We start from the raw sequence: 22520 nt of genomic DNA, 5'->3' as shown, positions 1-22520 counted from the left end.
GGTCATAAACTCTTTCTTTATCCACAGATCTGACAGGTAAATTTTTCCATGCTTCCCTAATTTACTTCTAATATCATCCTTTATGTCTAAATCATTTGCTCACTTTGACCTTATTTTGGCATATAGTGTGAGATGTTAATCTGTGCTTAGTTTCTTTGAAATTGCTTTCTAGTTTTGAAGGCAATTTTTGTTCAATGGTGTGTTCTTTCCCCCAAAGCTTGGATCTTAAATGCATTTATCGAACACTAGATAACTATTGTTATCTACTATTCTGTATTTGTGAACATGATCTCTTCCACTGATTCAATATTCTATTTCTTAGCCTGTAGCAGATTGTTTTCATGTTTACCACTTTGTTACATAGTTTGAAATCTAGTATTATCAGGCTCCCTTTCTTCATATTGTTTCATTGATTCCCTGATATTCTTGACTTTTTGTTCTTCCAAATGAATTTTATGATTGTTTCTAGTACTATAAAATAATTCTTTGGTTTCATTTGATTGGTATGACACTGACTAAATAAACAGAACTGTCACTTCTATATTGTTGGTTCAATCTATTCACAAGCAATTAATATTTCTCTAATCATTTAAATCTGTCATTATGTGGAAAATGTTTTGTAACTGTGTTTGTATAGTCCCTGGTATGTAGCCTTGGCAGATATAGAGTCCCAAGTAGTTTTAAATGCATGCCTGCAATTATTTTAAATAGATAAAAAATAAATTTTTCTTTCTATCTTTTCCTACTTGGTTTTGTTAGTAATATAGAAATGCTGATGATTTATGTGGGTTTATTTTATACTCTACAAATGCTGAAGTTACTAATTGTTTCAACTATTTTTTTAGTTGATTCTTTAGGGTTCTTTAAATACACTCGTAACATTTGCAAAGAATAATAGTTTCATTTCCTCATTGTCTATTTTTATTCCTCCAATTTCTTTTTCTTGTTTTATTGTTATAGCTAGCTTTAATGTCTCTGATCTTGTTTTCATTCGTATAAAGGGAATAATAATACCAGTGATACCTATCTCACAAGATTGTTCAATGAGCCTCATAAAAAGAGACTCGGATGAAATAATTTATTTAAAACTGCCTACATATTTTAAAGCAATATATAAACGCTAGTTGATGCTAATTAATTTTTGAAATTTCACTATGCTGAAATCACTTTCTATTTCCTTAAACAATTCTCTGAATCTTTTCCGGGTTTCCAACCCCCCTTCCCTCTGTTCCTTAAATAATGGTATTCCCCAGAATTCTGACCTTAGTTCTCTTATCTTAATATATGTTCTAGCATCATATTGTACATGTTCCTATGGCTTTAATCATCACTTATATGAGATACCCTCCAGATTTATATTTCCCAGTCTGATCTCTCTTTCCTAATTTTCAGAACATTTCCAACTATATGTTAAGTATCTCTCCACCTGCATGCCCCACCAATGTCTCATACTCAACAAGTCACAAATTCTTCCTCCTCTCTCAAACCTGTTTTACTTCCTGTCATCCTAATTTAAGTTAATAGCATCATCACTTTCACCGTCACTAAGTCTCAAAACTCCACTGTAATACTTGTCTCCTCCCATTCATTTTTTTAAGCAACCTCAGTAAGGTACTCCTACAGATTCTACACTCGAAATGTCTATAGTATCTACCTGACCCCCATCTATTTTCACTGCCAATATCTTAATATCGGCCCTCATTAACTCTCAACTAGAGAACTACAATAGCTTCCCAATTGACTTCCCTATATCATAGCATTTGCTGGTCCTTTAATTCCTCCCAGGTTCAACTTCCTTAAACACAAAATCTGATGTCACTTCCCTACTAAAAAATCTTCAAAAACTTTACATTTTCTACCAAAAGATATCTAGTATAATATTGTTTGATACTCAAGGCTTTATATAATTTTACTCTGACCTCTTGAGCTATACATGTACATATCTAGCTTTTATACAAATAAATGATACTTTCCAACAAACACTCATGAATAATTTAGTAGTTTTTCTTGAACAATTCCAAAATGTATAATATGGAATTATTAGAATTAGCATGCGTATCTTCCCAGATCCACTCTAACATTGAATTTTCCCATCTGTTACCACCATTGCTATTATGATCAGTGTGAGATGATTCTTCAGAGTTGTTTTAATTTACATTTTTCTGAGTATTACTGATTTCAAACAATTTTTCAAATAGTTGTTGATAACTTGCATTTCTTTGAATATTATCCTCTAGTTCTTAATTATATATATATATGCACATATATATATATATAGGCTTTGAAAGTTACATTTGTTTAATTGAAATATTTTTCCTCAGGTATATATTTTCTTCCAATTCTAGCTTTATGGATATTGCTTGTAAAAAAACCTTTTAAATAATTTCATGTATTTTAATTGTCTTACCTTTTTAAACTTTCTTCTGCATTGAATTACTCTTTCCATTGACTGAAAAAAACATTTCATTCTTCCCTAATTTTCCCTTGGAGTTATTAGTTTCTAGATTTTACTTAATACATTTCACAGATCTACACTATATTTTGCAATCCAGTACCAGATACATTTAATTTGACCTAGCACAGAAAAATAAAAAGGACATTTTACTTGGTGTCACAAATAAAGCATGTTCCTATCCTGGCCTAATGTTGAATGGCATAGGCACATTATTTTTTTTATTTTTTTTTATTTGTTATATATATATATATATATTTTTTTAAACCCTTAACTTCTGTATATTATTAGTTCCTTGGTGGAAGAGTGGTAAGGGTAGGCAATGGGGGTCAAGTGACTTGCCCAAGGTCACACAGCTGGGAAGTGTCTGAGACCAGATTTGAACCTAGGACCTCCCGTCTCTAGGCCTGGCTCTCAATCCACTGAGCTACCCAGCTGCCCCCCATAGGCACATTATTTAACCTTCCTGTGATTCAGTTTTCTCATCTTTGAGATGAGATTGAACTTGATGATGTCTAATGTCCCTAATAGCTCTTAATATATCATCCTATGATAATTACTGTTTGGTGACATCATTTGAAATCTGTTGATGCCCAGTCCTTTTATTTTCTAGGTTTTTATTAAATCTTCCTTGACATTTTGAACATGTCTTCCTCTATATTAATCTTGTTTGAACTCATTAATTTTCACTTAATGCTTCTCGAGGAATGTAATGATTTTATATTACTGCAGTCCAGTTTTGAACATTAATTTTTTTCAAATTATTTTCTTTCATTTCTGTGAAAATCAAGTTATATTTCTATAAATTCAATTCAACAATGTGTGTTTGGAATTCAGGGAGGTAGCATTTAAAAGTATCTTACAAACTTCCTGTGGACACGTGGGGACTTGGAGACTACATTTCCCGCGATTCCAATGGGTTTCCAGTTTCTGACGTGATTATGTCAGAGAATGAGAACCAACGTATAGCGCAGTTTAAATTAGGAAGGTGGGCTGGAGATGGCCTCTTGATTACCTGACCAAGCTCCCGGGGGACAGAGAGGAGTGGCAGGGAAGGAATGGAAGAAAATGGCGGAGGCGCCAGAGATTTCTTACAGGAGCGTGGTCAATTTATCTCTATCAGCCATGGCTTTAATTAAACTACTAATTTCCCTCATTTTATCAGTCTTTAGCATTTCTAATCATAACACTAGGAAACAAGAGGAGAAAGAACTCGAAAACACGTACACAGAGAAGACAATATATACAAAATAAAAGGTAATTTTAATGGGAAGCATTAACAATTGGGAGACCCAGGAAAGGCCTCTAAGAAGCTTTTGAGAGAATCAAAACCATTTATTTTGCTTTTGTCATATGCCAGACACTGTTCTGAGTAATTAGGATGCAAATACAAGCAAAAAAAATCTCTAACCTAAAGAGAGTTATGGTTGAGAAGTGATAAAGGGTCTAGGGGCAATAGTCTTGGTTCCAAAGAGAACAAATTGAATCTTGAAGGAATCTAGAGGTTTCATGAGGCAAAGGAAGAAAGAGCATCCCGGTCATGGGAGACAATCTGTATATAGGCAGAAGATGGAATGCTATGCATGGGGAACAAATCATTTTGATAGGAGGACAGAAAATACATTTGGAATTCATGTCTAATCTGAGAGGCTAGAGAGAGAATTCGAAGAACTTTAAATGTCAGTATAGGAGTTTGCTTGTTATCCTAAATGTAATTTTTTAAAAGACATTAGAAGCTCTTAAAACAGCTGAGTGACCTATTCAGAACTTTGCTTAGGAGAGAAGTTGTCAAACTTTTTAGTCTGTGAGTTTCTTTGCAGCCTTAAAAATTATTAAAGACTTCTAACAGTTTCAGTTTATGGGTGAACATTGATACCTACCATGTTAGAAATTAAAACTGATATTTTAAAAATAATTATTAATCATTTAGCATAAGTCTTTTATGTGTTACAATAAAGAATACGTTTTCATGGAAAATAAACTTTACAAGCCAAAAAATATTGAGAATGGCACTGTTTTGTATATTCTTGCAAATTTCTCTAATGTCTGGCTTAATAGCAGACAGCTGGATTCTCATTTATACATCTGCAATCAATCTGTTGCAATATGTTGTTTTGGTTAAAGCACATGAGGAAAATCTGGCCTCAGATATGTAGTATGAAAAGGGAGGCATATTTTAGCAGGCAAATAATATCTTGGAAATTTTATTAAAATAATTTTGACCTAGTGTAACCTTTGACAGGACTTAGGAACCTCTGGAGTCCTCAAATCGCACGTTGATAATTGCTGCTTTTGGAGTATCAAATTGGCAGCAATGTTGAGAATAGATTGGAAAGGGGGGGGGGGCAGATGTAGGGAGACTAAGAAGGAGGCTTTTGCCAGAGATGTCACCTTACATGAAAGTAGTTTAGTGTAAGTAGAGACAAAAAGATGGAGATGGAGAGATTGAATCCACATGATGTAGCCTTTTCTAGACATGAGGGGTAAGGGAGACTAAGGAATTGATGATGACTCCAAAACTGTGAATATGGGTGATAAAGTATGATGGTGTCCTCAACAGAAAGAGAGAAGTTAGGAGAAGGGGAGAAGATAACAAGTTCAGTTTTTTTATATGTTGAACTTTAGATGTTTATGGAATATCCAAGTAAAGATATTCAACAGTCAGCTTAAAGGACAGATGAATTCAGGATAAAGATGAAAATTAGATATTTAAATTTAAAAATCTTTTGCACAAAAATAATAGTTGGATCTATGAGTAGTGCTAAGACCTTCAAGAGTGTAGAGAGAGAATGAAAGGTGGCCAAGGCCAGAGACTTGATAAATGCTGCGTGCACTTTGGTAGGTTATAACTTGTTTGTTCATATTTATGTATGTTGCTTCTTCCAATAGAATATGTTTCCTGAAGGCAGGATTGCTTCATTTTAGTCTTCACATCTCTAGTGCTTAGCATAGTATCTGGCACATACTAAGCACTTAATAAATACTTGTTAACGTGACAATTCTCAGATATTTAATGCACTTTTGTCACTTTAAAAGGAAATTATCTTCTTCCTGCATTCAGCAAGTTTTTCCCTAGAATTCTTACGAAGTGGGGAATTTCAGCTATCTATTGATTATCCTTCATTCTTGCCATATGATCCACCTCCATTTTTCCCCATCAGAGATTTTGCTGATGACATACTTTATGCCACTTCTCTTGGGTAATTCTTCCTTGCAATCTATTCATATCCAACATTCTGCCTTGCTCTTACATGGATCTCAATTCTAACTCTTCAGAAGAGTTTATATTCCATAACTTAAAGACAGACAGAATAGAACAATGCTATTTTCAAAAAGGTGGAGCTTTCTTTTGAAGAAAATTGTGGAACATTTAAAAGCAAAATGCAATCTTCAAAAATCATTTCAGTCTGCTTTTCTCCTTCTGTTCAAATATGCTTCCACTCCACCATACACATAACCTGCATGCCCAAGGTGCCTGTGCCAATTATAGACCAGTTGTATAAGTTATCCATAGAACTATCTTTTATAATGCAGGGAATGACCTTTATTTATCAACTTCATTTTTCATAGGTGAGTAGTTAGACCTACAGGTTTTTGTTGCTAGTATATAGAAATGTTGATCATTTTTTTCAAATTGTTTTATATCCTGTTCTTTTACTAATGATATTTTCTTTCATACAGAACTGTTAAGGGACTTAGGAGAAAGAACGTTATCCACAACCAGAGAAAGAACTGTGGGAGCAGAAATGCAGAAGAAAAACATATGATTGACCACATGGTTTGATGGGAATATGATTGGAGATGTTAATTTTAAATGATCACTCTATTGTAAATATTGATAATATGGAAATAGGTTTTGATAAATAATACATGTAAAACCTAGTGGAATTGTTCATCAGCTCCAGGAGGCAGGAGAGAGGAAGACAGGGAAAGACCATGAATCATGTAACCATGGAAAAATATTCTAAATTAATTAGTTAAATTAAAAAAAATTTAAATATAGAGCTGTTGTCTTTAATGGGGCAGATAGGTGGCACAGTGGATAAAATGCCAGGCCTGGAATCAGGAAGATATGCATTCAAATCCAGCCTCAGACACTTATTATCCTAGGCAAATTACTTAATCCTATTTGCCTCCATTTCCCCATCTGTAAAATGAGTTGGAAAAGAACAGGTCAAACCACTCCAGTATCTTTGACAAGAAAACCCCAAATGAAGTCACAGAATTGGATATGACTGAAATGACCGAACAACCTTCATCTTAATAATATTACTGATTCTCTAAGATTTTCTGTAATCATAGTTTTTGTGAATTGAGAAAATACTGTTCCCTCCTTTCTGTGTATATTCCCTTAACTTCTTTTTGTGCTTCATTGTGAAAGCTATACCTAAAGGCAGTTCGGCAGAGTGGAAACTAGAAAGATCTACACTCAAGTTCTCTCCTGGACATATGCTAGCTTTTGTCCTTAGGAAAGTCACTTGGGCTCTCCATGCAACAGGCAACTCTCCACACAGCCAGTGCTGACCTCCTTTGGGCTAAGGGAAATTGCCTCTACCAACAGAATCACACATCCAAGTGCTATCGTTACTCCTATGGCTAGAAGTAAGATTTCTGGTCATAATAGTGGGGCTGGGGCATCATTGCCTTTGCTTCTGGTTTCAGTGAAAAAGTTTCCATTGTTCTCCATCATCAATAATGCTAGCTCTTGATTTAGATAAATGATCTTGATGGTATTAACTTTTCAGTCTTGTGTTTTTATTATTTTTAATAAGAGTTTCTCTGGCTTTTTGACCAACTCAAAAGTAGCCTGACTCTTGCTTGAACACATGGGTTGATGCAGACATGATTGAGGATTTAGACCTGAAACGACCACACCAATGCAACTATCAGTAATATGTAAATAAGTCTTGATTGATGACACATGTTAAAACCAATGGAAATGTGCTTTGGATATGGGGAGGGGAGGAGGTGAAAGGGAAACTAAAAACAAGAATCATGTAACCATGGAAATTTTTTCTAAAAAAATAAAATATTCAAATCTAAAAAAAAAAAAGTATCCTGACTCTTCTCCTCCCCATCAAAATTGAGAGAACTGCCCCCCCTTGCCAAGACCCTGAGCTCTAATATAGGAACTTCCCAATCAGACCTCACCTTGACTAGAACTAGGACACCATGTAACTTTGAACCTAATGATTCAGGGGGCAGCTGGATAACTCAGTGAATTGAGAGCCAAGCCTAGAGATGGGAAGTCCTAGGTTCAAATCTGACTTCAGACACTTCCTAGATGTGTGACCCTGGGCAAGTCACTTAACCCCCAATGCCTAGCCCTTACCACTCTTCTGCCTTAGAGCCAATACATAGTATTGATTCTAAGATGGAAGGTAAGGGTTTTTAAAAAAGCAACTAATGATTCATCCCACTTTCCAATTCTAGCTCCTTGATATAAGCTATCTTCTCCAATTAGAATTTAAAGCCCCTGAGGGCAGAGGCTTTCTTGCTTGTTTTTCTTGATAACTCCAGCATTTAATCTGGCATATAGCATTAAAAAAGTGTTGTCTCATTCATAAATTATATTTTAATGTTTTTTGGCATTTGTTAATAAATGTGATTTTCATTTTTATTAATGGTTAATATGATTATTTTTCAAATGATGAAAAATCCTTATTTTCATCAAATAATCCCTACTTGTTTATAATGAACATTTTTGCCTGAAAATATTTATTGCCTAGATTTTTAAATAGGCGCCAGGCCTGGAGCCAGAAAGACTCATCTCTCTGAATTTTAATCTGGCCTCAGACTCTTACTAGCTGTATAACCCTAGGCAACTCATTTAACACTGTTTGTCTCCATTCCTCATCTGTAAAATGAATGAGCTAGGGAGGGAAATGGCAAACTACTCCAGTATCTTTGCCAAGAAAACCATATATGGGGTCTTAAAGAGTTGGACAACTCAAAAAACAACTGAATAAGATTTTTAAATAAAATAATGGATTAATTCATTCTTTTTTGTTAATATAAGTGTTCAGGTATGTATTTTTTCTCAAAGGACTAATTTAGGCACATTCTATAAAATTTGGCATAATGTCTCACTGTCATTATTGTCTTTGATTTATTATTTTGTGACTTTTTTTGGCTAACATTATTTAAGATTATTTTTGTGTTTCCCCAATTGAATACAATGCCTATATTTTATTACATAAAATATGCATTTACTATTTCTTCCTTTCTATGAGTTCTTTGTGCCCTAGAACTTGTTCAATCTTTGTTTCTTTTTCATTTTATATTTTCCCAATTATGCATAGAACCAATTTTTAACATTTGCTTTTTAAAATTTTGAGTTCCAAATTCTGTCCTCTATAAATTTTATATATATACATATATATGCATATATTTCCATATTAGCCATTTTGTGAAAAAAAAAGCCACAGTTGGTCAATCTTTGTAATGTTGCCTATGATGCTGAAAAATATGTATACTTTCTAAGATTACTTTTCCATAATCAAAATAACTCTATTATATTTGATTAAACCAGTATTCTAATCAGATATGTAATATATTTCTTTACCTATTTGTTAGATTTGTCAAGGTCTAAAATTGGCAAGTAAAAGTCATCTTCAAATTATACTATCTAGTACAAATATTTTTATGATTCAAATTAGCTATTGCTTTAAGAACTTAGATGCTTTGAGTTCATTTTATATAAAATTACATTTAGTATTTTTCACTACCTTGGATGACTTTAAGCATTACATATTTTGCCACTTTGCCTCTCTTGATGCTATTTAATTTTAACTATTACTATATTAGATATCTTTATTATAACTACTGCTTTCTGAACTAAGATAAAAATAATCTGGGCAGCTGGGTAGCTCAGTGGAGTGAGAGTCGGGCCTAGAGACAGGAGGTCCTAGGTTCAAACCCAGCCTCAGCCACTTCCCAGCTGTGTGACCCTGGGCAAGTCACTTGACCCCCCATTGCCCACCCTTACCAATCTTCCACCTATGAGACAATACACCGAAGTACAAGGGTTTAAAAAAAAATTATAATCCATTTTATTCCAGCTCCCATCTTTGACTATATATGTTTCTTATATGTAGTAAATTACTGGACTCTGTTTTCTAATCTATCTTATAACTCATATTTTTGTCCTAAATTTAGTTCATTACTATTCATGTTTGTAATAGATAATTTTGCAGCTAGATGGAGTAGTGGAGGGAGTCAGGCAGTCTTATTTAAAATTTGGCTTCAGATACAAGCTCTGTGACCTTGGTCAAATGATATAAACTTTGCCTCAGTTTCTACAACTGTGAAATTGTGGTAATAATAATACCTGCCTCCAAGGGTTGTTATGAAGGTCAAACGAGAGAAATTTTCTAAAACAGCACAGGGCCTGGCATACAGTAGGAGCTTAATAAGTGCTTGTTTCTTTTCTTTCTCCAAGAGCTATTGTTACTACCTTTAAAAATTGCACTAAGTACCAGAAATTTATTTTGTTTGAAAAAAAATCTTAGCCTACTTTTTCACACTGATACTTCATCTTGCTCCCCAGACCAGACCTAGAAGCCTTAAATCTACTATTACTGATGTAAATTTTGTTAAGCTCTACTCATCACAAAAAATAAGTGTGCTCCACTGGTTCACTTCTCTCTGTCTTCCTCAATTATTTTAATGGTCTTTTCCTGTGGAACCCTCATTCAATTTTCTTTCTCTTTCATCTCCCTTCCTCTGATGTTCTCTTCTTATTCCTTCAGCAAACCTCAGAAAAAGTGCAAATTCTTTAAAACAATAGTCTTGTCTCCACCTCACAGCATATAAACACCATTTTTATGCTATATGAACTTACTTTAATTAAGTTGTCTATTATTTTTGTTATTGTTATTATTGAATTTACATTTTAAAGTCCAACCAACCTTTGACTTTATTGAAAAACTGGCTGAACATTTATGATTCTTTCCATGTAGAACTATGCTCAGATTTCACAAGTAGTAACATAAAATTTCAGAGTTGGAACCAATCTCAGTGTCCTTCTAGATAATAATAAAAATAGCAAGCATTTGAATTTTTAAGGTTTATTAGGCACTTTATACATATTGTCCCATTTGATCTTCACAACGATCCTGTTGGTCACAACAATACCTCTAAGTATTATTATCCTCTTTAGCAGATGAGAAAACTGTGGCACAAAGAAATTAAGCAATTTAACCAGCGACATGTAACTTCAGGGGAGTTGTGTGGCTCAAATGAGATTATAGATATAAAGCATTTTGCAAACCTTTGTGTGCAATATAAATGTCAATTATTGTTCTTATTACTATTATTACCCCTATCACCAGGCCTCTAGGCTAGTGATGGCTTAATTCCTTAATCCACCTACCATACTCCTACTAAACTCAAGCAATGTTTATAGAGCAATATAGAGTATGCTGGTAATTTTTTTAACAACCAGGCTCTCTGGGTATCAATACTGGGGTGGGAGGGATTGTATGCACATACTCTTACTTATAATCTCCAGTTTTAAAACTTACTTAAATCTAGATACTCAGCAAAACAAATCAAAACCCGGTTTGTATTATTGCCCATTTCTAAGGTGAAAATGCTTATATTGAAAATTAATAATAAGGCCACAGAAGTATACCCCTAAATGGCTGGTAAGAGAGACTGAGGAAGGACTTGAATTTAGGTATTCCAGATTCTAAGTGCCACACTCTATCCACTATACCCCCTAGATGTGATATCAAATATATAAAAGGAACACATCTTGAATGGTTCCAATGAGGGAAAATCTACCAGCTAAGGCAAGCTATTCCTTTTACTACACTTTTATGTCCTCTAATTGTTAAGATGGGTTTTCTCTCATCAAGCATAAATTTCCCACCCTATAGTCTTCCTCTTGCTTCTGATACTGCACTTTGAGGCAAAACAGAACAGATCTAATCTCTCTTACACATGACAGTCTTTGAAATAATTAACAAAAGCTATCATTTCTCTTTTCCCCTTCTTCAAGTTAAATATTCTAGTTCATGCAATCAGACTTAAAACAACATGAATTCCTGGCTCCTCTCTATACTAGTTGTCCTCTTCTAAATGCTCTACACATTATTATGTATCTTTTACAATGTGTAGACAAAAATTGGACACAATAGTTTATGTGTTATCTAAACCTCCCTCAAAAGGATAAGAGAGCTACTTAAAGAGAGATACAAAAAAGAAGTTAGAGTTCTTAAAGAGAGATTTTAATGAAAAATAAGAGAACTAGTAATTTAGAATGGAAGTAAAAAATCTCAACAAAGCAGTGAATATTTGAAAATTAATATGGTGAAGTCAACACAAACAACTAGGAGGAAGGAAAAACATGTCAGAGAAAAATGAAATAAAAATAAATATTACACAAACATTTGAAGTATCTCCACAAACAAAAGCAATTAGCCTGGAGGAGAAAGCTCACTCTTATACTCTAAACTTTCCCAAAACACATGATGAAACAATAAGCCTGTAAACCACATTTCTGGAGATAAAAACAAGAAAATGTACATCAGTTTTTAAAATAGCAAAGTATCTATCGATAACACCTTTGGGATGATATCAATGAGGAAACAAACATTTAATTCATTCATTAATATATTAAATAAGTTCTATAAGTATGAGATAAATGGAGTCTTGTAAGCAATCAAGAGAAAATAATTCACCTATCATTGATTGTCAATTTAAATTGCATAGGATTACTCTTCAAAGATGAGAAATAAAATTAAAAATTAAAATATGGCATTACAAAGACAAAGGAAATGACTTGCAACATAGTAGCAAAACTGACAGACACCCTAACTTCCAGACAAATTGATCTATTTGTTATTCCTGGTACATGACATTTCATCTCTTGACTTCTTGTTTTAATCCCCCCTATTTTTAGAACATTCTCACTCCTCATTTGGAATCTTTTTGAATCTTTAACACCCCCCCTATTTCAAGAATATTTTCTTGATTTTGCCAGTTGTTAGTGTTCTACCCTGAGAAAGTCAAATCGACTCTGATTCCATTTTATTATTGATTCTGTACTGTATTGCCACCATGTTGTAAAATTGCCTGCCACAATTTTTGTCTTTGAATTAAGTTCAGAAATTCAGTTTCCTTCCCTCTCTGGGTAAAGTTTAAATTTCAGATGTCCTTAATTCATCTTAATTCTCACTATACATCCTCCTATCCATATAAATTAAGGGAGATTTACTATCTCACTAACATGCCTTGCAAGATGTGGATAGGTGCAATCAAGTATATTATCTCTACAGTACTGGTTTTTTTTCCCGAGAAAGTTTCATCTGTTATTGCTGTGAAAATAATTAGAAATAGATACCACCAATTAGCTTTCCATTGCAACAAGATGTTAGGAGAGGGATTTTACTAGCCCTGCATTCCAAATTCCTGACCAATCTTATTATTTTCCATCACTTCAGACCACTGTAACCAATTATATTGTTTCCCATCTATGATACATCTAGTTCTTTGGTCTGTGCTTCCCTGAAAAAAACTATATAAAGGCTAGCTCACCTCACCTCACCTCATGGTCTTTTTGGCTAACTGAGGAGCTATAAAAGATCATTTACTGGTTATTGTGAGCCTTACCCATATACTGATTGTGCTTGAACTTTGTGCCTCAATCTATCTTATTTTCATTTGTGAAAACCCCATCAGTTTTTAAAAACAGATTCGATATATTTCAATATTTGCTTATTTATGAGCATGTTGTATTCTATCAATAGAAAGTAAGCTCCTTGGGGTCAAGGACTGCTTTCTTTTTATCTTTGTATTCTTCAGTGCCTAGTAGTGCCTGGCACATGATTAAAATCTGTGACTTCACTGATACAGGAATTTCTTGTAAGAATGGAGTTTATGGTCTTAAGAAATTGTCTATGTCACTGAGTGGTAAAAGTTGGAGGTTAGGTCTCCTTAACACTAAAGCTGGCCCTTTATTACTCCATGACTCCAAAGTCATTTAGTAAATCCTTGTTGATTGACTGATTGACATCTTTTTCTATTTTTCAGATGTCAGAACACTGGAATGTATCATAAGCACACTGAATGACAATGTCAGAACTCAAAAGGTTCTTGATAGATCAGAATATTGTACTAATTGAAAAATAAGACATTTAATAAGTATTAGAAGTATTCAAAAATTTAATTCACGTGTACAAGAGAGGAGAAACATGGTTAAATAAAAGTTTAAAAAATTCTGGGGAGTTTAATAGTCTAGCTCAATATAGATCAGTAATAAGACAATATGGCAGTCAATAAAAAAGAAACTAATGTACATTTGATATCCATTAGCTTAGTACCCATTAGAGGCATAGGTTCCAGGAAAATAAGTACAAAGGAACTGATAGTCCTGTTATTGTGTTATTCAAGCCTAATAGGAACTTTCTGAATCATAACAGGATTATTAAGTGGTCAATGAATTTGGAACCAAAGAATCTGGGTTCAAATTCCAGCTTTGCCACTAGTATCTCCTTGAAGAAATCAAAATTTCTCTGTAAATAATGAGGTTGTTAAATAATCTCTAAAGTTCCTTCCAGCTCTAAATCTATGATCTTATGACCTTTTACTATTTCCTTTCACACCGATTACACTCCTGATAAAAAAGACTTCCCATTTCCTTCATTTTTTGCCTATGTGCCTTTACTTATACTATTCCCTTCAAATGGAAGATTCCTCCTTCTCAATTTGGCTGCAAGATTCCCACCCAAACTTCAAGCTTTAGCTGAAATGAAACTTCCTCTTGAATGACTGCTACTTTCTAGCTATATGACCTGGAAAAAATTATTGAACTACTCTAAATTTTGGCTGAATTGCTTGTCAAATGAGAGGTTGTAACTGCAGGATCTCTAAGGTATGATTCTTCCAGTTCAAATCCTATAATTCTGTAAGTCTTCCCCTAGTATTAACAATCAAAAATAACCTTTTTCTCCTTTGCACATTTTGTGTGTATTTCTTTTACTTTTTGAGTTCTTTTCCCAATTTTCTTCAGCCTCTCTTAATTGTTTTTTGAATTGTGTTTTTATTTATTTCTTTTTCTGTTGTTTTCTCATATTTTTTTCTCTCTTTCCACCTCCTTATCAGCTCTATTTTTTGCTCTTCTATTTGCTGGATCTTTAAGTTTGGGCTTTTCTGTACTGAAGGGGCTTCTTCTCTGTTCTGCTGATTAACCGGATTAGGCCTAAGGAGTTGACCTGTTGAATTAATGTGCCCTGAGGCCAGATCTTCCCCAGCTGTAAGCAGAAGCTGAAGGTAAAAGTGAAGGTAGAGGTTGATTGCAGTTACTCTCATCCTCCTCTCTTCCTTTCTGCCAGTCACCTCCCTGCCAGCTGCCTGGTCAGAACCCTGAGCTTCCCATAGTAGTACCAAGGAACTTTGATTTGGTTGTAGCCTTCGCCCTGGTATCCCAGTCAGCCAGATTCTTACCTCTAATCTCAGTGTAGTAGGTAGGGGATGGGGTATTGAAGATTGAGTTTTTCTGCCCCCCTGGAGGCTTCTTATCTGCACTATTATTAGACTAGATTAAGCCAGTTAAACTAATCTGCAGAGCTGGATGTGCCCTAAAGTCAAAACTCCTAGAGGCAGAGGCCCAAGATGGAGGAGTGGTGGTTGAAGGCTGCCCTCCTCTCTGCCTCTCTCCTCCAGGCACCTTCCTGCCAGCTGTGGTCAAAGCCCTGAGACTCCAGTAGCTGTGGTAGCAAGGCACTCCCTCCCCCAAGACCCAACCAACCGCCTGAGTCTCAACACCATAGGTTAGAGGGGTCCTGGGACTTTCCTTCTTTCTTTTCTTAAACCCAAGAATTCAACCTTCTCTTCATACCTTTTAAGTTGAATTGAGCAGAAGGGACTGACTGACTAACTAATGACTAAAAAGACTGTAGCATTCTCTATCCCTTCATTTTCCCCAAATCTCAGGTCCAAAAAGTTTATTTACTCACTATTACAAGAAGCTGATTCTTGTTTTTTTTCTGACATAAACTCTCATTTCATTTCTTATAGAAATTCTATGCTTTTAATCCATAAGAGCACATAGAGACCAAGCTAAAGACTTCAATAGTGTGCTGAATTTGAACCCAGTCTTTCTGGCTATGTCTGTATTAAATGTTATTGTCCTGTGAGAATTCCCTGGATTATAATGGTTTAAAAAAAAAGTGTAGCAATAAGGAAGTGTAAGAAAAAATGCAATGCTAGAAAATATAGACAGCTAGAATAAAAATATGGGATTATTAGAACTACTTATATAGGCAATGTCTTCATCAAATAAACAGATTATTTAGCAGTATTACAAATCATTCTCTTAATGGTACACATTTTAGAAAAATCTGAAGATTTTGATAAATTCTTAATTGCTGGTTCTTACAAGCTAGGGAAGAGTTTCTGTGTCCCTTCATGTCTACTCCTGTGGGCTATGAAATAAACAAAAAATTCTATGACAGAGTAAAATAGATAAAAATGACAATCTACATCGGGGGATTATATGAAATGTATAGAAGCAAATAATGTTTTGTTATTTTCCATTCATGTGGTCCCTGTGAGTCTTTATACTGAAAAGAAAGAACTAGATTCACCTTGGGAATGGAATCCAATGCATATTTATTTGGCAGGGATTAGTGCAGGAGGCTGATGATGAATTGTCCATGTTTTGATTAAACCAAAAGAAAATATTTTTAAGATTCCACCAACACAGCTGCAGTCCATAACATTCCTACTACACCCTCTGCTCATTTCCAAGTGATTTCATTCTCTGGAAATCTCTCTTCCTTGATATATATTCTCTCCCCTAATAGCTTTTATCAAATAATCCAAGCATGCAAAGTCAGTTAAAGGCCTGTCTGAAACTTGGGCTGTCTGGTGATAGCCAAGAAAAATGATACAGCCCTGGGCAAAGCAGGGGGAATCTTATTCCTTCCTGCACAGCTCTGCCATGGCTCCCATCTCAAATTGGAACCCCTTACCCTCCTCGCCTCCACTAAAATAACAAGTTATTCACAAGGCTAAAGTTAATCTGTCCCCTTCTAAATCTGAAAAATAAAGAAGAGAGCCCAGGAAAGAGTCCAGAATCTGAAAGCAAGTAGTAATTTTGGCTACCCCATTGAATTCCAGAATATTTCTGATTGATGAGAGATAGGGAGATTACGGTTCAGAAGAAGAAAAAATGAGGGGGAACTCTATCTGCAAGCAAAGGGGTCATAATTTTGGTAGAATATTTAATGATAATTTTGTTTTTCACTGTCAGTGAAGCCAGAATACCCTGCATTGATATATAAATATGAAAAGGTTCTGGAAGGAGATCTTTTGCTTACAGCAGTGTAACAGGCAGCTCCCCCACAAATGCAAGGGAGCAGAGCATTGTACTCCCTAACACTCCCAGATTCACATACTCTCTTAGCTCATTTTTATCCCCACTCACTGTCAATTTCCTCCTAGACCCATAACGTTCTTTGCAATCACTTCAACATGTCAGGAAAATAATACTCTAAAGGTTTAATTACATCAAGGATATACAATGGCAGCAAACAATATCAATAGGCATGATCCAAGTAAAACTACCTCACTTCTCCCAGGTCTGGGACCAGAGGCCAAGGTCTATCAGTCCCAGTCCCAGCCCACCTTTAGGTGTCCATGAAGTGAATCTAAAGCTCATACTTTATAGAATTACATTCTGTGGATCCAACTAGTTATTAAATTCTGCCAGTTCAATCTCAGCAAAATTTCTTATCTCAGTTCCCTCTTTGTTATCCCCAGAGCCACCCCAAGGGGACAGGTTCTCTTTACTACACTCCATGAACTATTGCAATAACCTTCTATTAAAGTTTCCTCCCACTCTCTCCTATCCATCCTTCTAATTGCTATCAGATTGATCATCTTTAAACAAAGATGTGATTGTCATTCCATTGCTTAAAACCTTTCAATGGTTCTTTTATTTATCAAATTAAAATTAAATTCTTGCCCTCTTCTTACATCTAACTCAAAGTATTTTTTCCCTTCTCAAATATTCTAGAATAGCATTTTTCCCTTTTCCTATAGGTATTTACTTAGGAAAGCATATATATATATATACACACACAAAGTGCCTGATAATACTCCTGACAATTAATGATAGTGACTTGCCTTTTTTCTGTCTTTTTTTGTTAGTTGCATGTAGCTATTATTTCATTATTTGTTGCTGTATAGACTGTAGAGTAGTTAGCAAATTGACATATATAAATTTATTTTCACTATTTCAAAAAGGATAACATGTTTAATAGTTATTCTAAGTTTCTTTTTTAACTAGAATGTCATAAAATTCTTCTAAATGTAAACATAGAGTAAGAGAGAATAAATAAAGGCATTTAAGGATATTTAAAAGGAAGATGAAAGATTTGGGAAATTGATAGGTAATTCATAGTGAGATGATGGCTTCAGAGTCCACCCAGTTAGTGTTATATCAATCATCCAATCTATTAAATCATGTGCAAATACCAAAATGTTCTGACAGAAAAAAGCAACACCTGGAAAGTAATTTATATACTCCTTTCTTAGGAGAAGGAGCTGATATAGAATATAAAGGTTATTTGAGAAAAAGGGATCTGATAACAAAGGGATTGAAGGGAACTCTAGTCAGAAGCAGGCAGCTAAATTGTGGACATTTCTAAAGCTAGTCTACACTGCATGAGATGGTGTAACTCCACCTGAGGGTAAGAGAAGTTGCTGCAGTCACAGTGCAGAGTCCTGAGAACTGACAAAATTGTTTTATTTATGAAGGTGAAAAGCCAACAGATGAAAAGTCAACAGATCCTGATTCAAAAGCACTGCCAGCACAGTGCAAATGAAGTAGAAGTCTCCTTTGTTACACCTGTGACCTGGATGGCCATATGAACAATGAAGGTTCATTTCTGTATAAGATGAATCCCAAGGAATCAGCTTGAAGAAAAGAAAATGGGCTAAGAGGATAGAGATCATCCCAGACCTAAAACAACAATAAATGGTTCCTTAGTGATTACAACACACATCTTAGGCACACACACACACACACACACTGCACCTATAAGGAATATAATCTGAAATGGGAGCTGAGTCAAGATTACTGAGGTGAGGCAGCAACTCAATGTAGCTCAATCAACATTATCCTCCAAACAACTTTTAAATAACAGCTCAGACCAAATTTTGGAGCAACAGAGCTAACAAAAGGTCAAGGAGAGATATTTTTTCCTGCTTAGGGCAACTTAAGTGATATACAGAAAATATCTGTGACACTGGAGGGCAGGCCCCAGGCAATGCAAAAGAAATTACAAAAACAAACAAATAAACAAACAAACAAACTCTGCTCCATGTCTTAGATACAAAGGATAAAAAAAAAAAATGAAAGGAATCTACCAATTACCTACTAAGACAAATTCCAAAATGAAAACTCCCAGGAATACTAAAACCAAATTCCAGAGATCCCATGTCAAGAGGAAAATATTGCAACCAACTTGAAAGAAAATGTTCAAATAATGTTAAGCCATACTAAATATAACTGAAGATTTAGCAGCTTCCACATTAAAGTAGTGGAGGGCATAGAATATGATATTCTATTCTGGAGGGCAGACAGGCTAGGATTACAACCAAGAATAACTTACCTAGCAAAACTAAGTATAATCCTTCACAGAAAAAAGGGATATTTAATTAAATAAAATGCTTTTGACCATTCCTGATGAAAAGGCTAGAGGTAAATATAAAATTTGACATTTAAATGCAAGACTAAAGCATTAAAAGGTTAACATGAAAGAGAACTCATAAGGGACTTAATAAAGTTAAATTGTTTACATTCTTATATGTGAAAATGATTCATGTAACTCAGGCAGTTTGAGTCTAAATGGACAGAAAGCATGGATATGATCTGATTATATTGGGATGATATCAAAACAAATGAAGAGGTGAAAGAGAGAGATTAGCTGGGAACAGGGAGGAAATAAGTGGTAGAAAAGTGAAAATTTCCTCACATAAAAGAGGTGCACAAGGAAGAGCTTTTACAAAAGAAGATAAAATGGAAAAGGTGTTGTAGACAATGCTTGAACTTCACTCATCAGAATTTGTTCAAAGAGAGAAGAATATATGTACACACTCAGATACAGAAATTTATATTATCCAAAAAATTCAAGGGTAAAGGGATAAGAGAAATGGGAGATGGAAAAGATTAAAAGGTGGGCACACTAAGGAAAGCACTGGTTGGAAGCAAAACAGTTTTTTGAGGAGGGACAAGAATTTTAAAAAGGTAGAAAATGATAAATCAAAGAAATGGATACAGGGAAACACACAGTAATCAAAATATGAATGTGAAGGGGATGAGCTCACCCATAAAACTGAATGAATTACAAACTGAAATCCAACAATATATTGTTCATGAGACATATTTGAAACAGAAAGATAAACACAAAGTTAAACTAAGGGGTTAGAGCAGAATCTGTTAAGCTTCAGCTAAAGTAAAAAAGAATAGGATTAGCGATCATGATCTCAGACAAAGAAAAAAGCAGAAATAGACCTAAGTAAAAAAGATAATCAGAAAAATTGCATGTATAGAGACTCTAATATAGAAACTCAGAAGCTTTGCCTGGAATGAGTAGCAGCTGAATGCAAACAAGGAGAGAGAAGATTAAACCAAGAGGCAATAACTTTCTTGTCTAGAACCTCAGCTACACCATCTCCTAGATTAAACAAAAACTTGAGCTTGAAAAATACTAGTACAGAGTCTATAGCATTGACTTAGTTGTATATGAGGAAAGTTCAGTAAACCATAAATGAATTATTAACACACAAACTGTAAACAGACTAAATTAGAAAGCAATTTGGAACTATGCCTCAAAAATCATTAAACTGTATATATCCTTGGTGATACCAATAATATGCTTCTTCTCCAAAGGGAACAAAGAAAGAGGTAAAGACATATACTCTTAGTGAGATCAAAGAAAGAGGAAAAAGACCCATATATACAAAAATAATTATAACATCTATTTTTATAGTAGTAAAAATCTGGAAACCAAAGGTATTTCTCACCAAATGGGAAATTGTTAAACAAATTATGGAATGTGGCTGTAATAGAATATTGCTATAACATAAGAGATGATGGAATGGGCAATTTCAGAAAAAAAAATAAGCCAACTTGTATAGATGGTTTCAGAGTGAAATAAGCACAACCAGGAAAAAAAATTTAAATAATGCATTAATGCATTATAAAATGCATTAATCAAAATAATGCATTTGAAAAGCACACTCTTCACTTTCTGACAGAGAAGCAATGAACTCAAGGTGAAGAATAAGAAGTACTTTTAGGACATGATTAATGAAGGAATTTGCTTCATTTGATTATACATACTTTTACAAGCATTTTGATTTTATCCTAATTGAATCTAACTGAACAGGGTGGGACTGTGCTTTCAGAAGTGAAAAAAAGTCATATGAATTTGAATGATAGTTCAAGGTGACTCCGGCTGTGATTCTTCTCACGCTTTAAGTGTGAATAATTGTTTATGTCTTTGTAATTGATTCTGTGATGAATAAATAGTACATTCAAAAACTGGGCAGCTAGGAACCATAGTGAACAGAGTGCTAGGCTTGAAGTCAGGAAAACTCATCTTCCTGAGTTCAAATCTGGCCTCGGACACTTAACAGTGTTGTGACCCTGGCCAAGTCAGTTACTCCTCTTTGCCTCAGTATACTCATCTGTAAAATGAGTTATAGAAAGAACTGGCAAACCACTCCAGTATCTTTGTCGTGAAAACTCCAAATGGGGTTGTGAAGCATCAGACATGACCGAAATGAGTGAATAACAATAAATATTCAATAACTAATATTTATTCGATCCTACGTCAGTTGGACTTTTAGAGGAGAGAAATATGTGCATCTACTAAGGAGAAAAGAAGTTCTTTCATTAATTAAAAATAATATTTGATAAATTGGACTGAGAGCTTTGAAATTGGGTGATTAATTAAACAATTTAAAATTACATTAACTATGAAATATAACCCTGATTTATCCTGAAGTTTATGATAAGATGGCTAAGAAGTAGCCCTGTGAAGTTCTGATAAGCCTGTTACATGTAAAAGATTAGTACACATATATGCATGTATATATATATATATACATATTTATATCCTCTGACTCTAAATTCAAAATTTGTTCTAAAACACCACCCAGGTCCACATCCACTTCTATTCTACCCATATATAGTCTAGTCAAACTGCATGTGGTCTATACTTTTCTGCCTCCATGCCTTCATTCACACATGGATACCTCCTATGAACTTGAAGAGGATAGAAACCTTAAGGTGTTTAATTTTTATTTCCTCTGCCCTGCCCATAGTAGGTACATAAATGTAATTAAGGTTAAAGTTGCTGCCTGAAGAGAGAATGTATATAAATAATTTAACGAATCCACTACCCAGCCCAAATTAGTCATTATTGTCAAATCTAGAGAAATATAAAATGATTAAAACACATCAACATGATAGATACTAACCTGGGGGAGGAGGGAGTAAGTTGAATTGTCAATGGTGAAAGAGTACAATAATTCCCCATCATATCGCATGCTCTTCCCCAAAGGAGAATTTTGTTTAGTCATAGCAAAGAGATTGGCTGGGTCACAGCAGTTTTCCATTTCTTTCCTAAAAGAAAAGACCAAGAGAAAATTAATAACATGTTAATCATGTTAGATATCAGCATTACAAATACTAAAATCCCTTGCAAAATTATCAGCCTACTGGGACTCTAGTGTTAAGATGCCGAATGAGGATTATTACACTATATCAACATTGGAATTATAATAAAACATAAACTCCCTTGAAAGTAGAAATACTTTATTCTTCTTTTGTATTCCTATCACTTTGCATAATGTTTAATACATAGTAGATGCTTAATTAAAAATGGTTTAACTGAGTTGAATTAAATCACAGAATCACAGCTCATAGGATTTTAGGATTGTAATAGACAGCTATAGCATGTGAAGCAAATACTTCATTTTACAGTGGAAGAATCTAGGACCCAGAAGAGATTAAACAGTTTGAGTATGATAACGCAGCTAATTATTG

General features: G+C 34.4%; 1 protein-coding gene across 1 annotated transcript in view; it reads right to left on the bottom strand.

Annotated features, from left to right (window-relative positions):
• ST8SIA1 (ST8 alpha-N-acetyl-neuraminide alpha-2,8-sialyltransferase 1) overlaps positions 1–22520 on the bottom strand; it is a 121406-nt gene that overhangs the window by 65936 nt on the left and 32950 nt on the right. Inside the window, exon 3 of the mRNA XM_044679068.1 lies at positions 21953–22097. Coding sequence (XP_044535003.1) covers positions 21953–22097 — 145 coding nt within the window. The remainder of the gene's footprint in view (positions 1–21952; positions 22098–22520) is intronic.

This window comes from Gracilinanus agilis, chromosome 5 (assembly GCF_016433145.1).
Source record: "Gracilinanus agilis isolate LMUSP501 chromosome 5, AgileGrace, whole genome shotgun sequence".
In the NCBI taxonomy this organism is placed as follows: domain Eukaryota; kingdom Metazoa; phylum Chordata; class Mammalia; order Didelphimorphia; family Didelphidae; genus Gracilinanus; species Gracilinanus agilis.
Note: the sequence above shows the minus strand (reverse complement) of the source record. Positions and strands in the feature narration are given on the sequence as shown.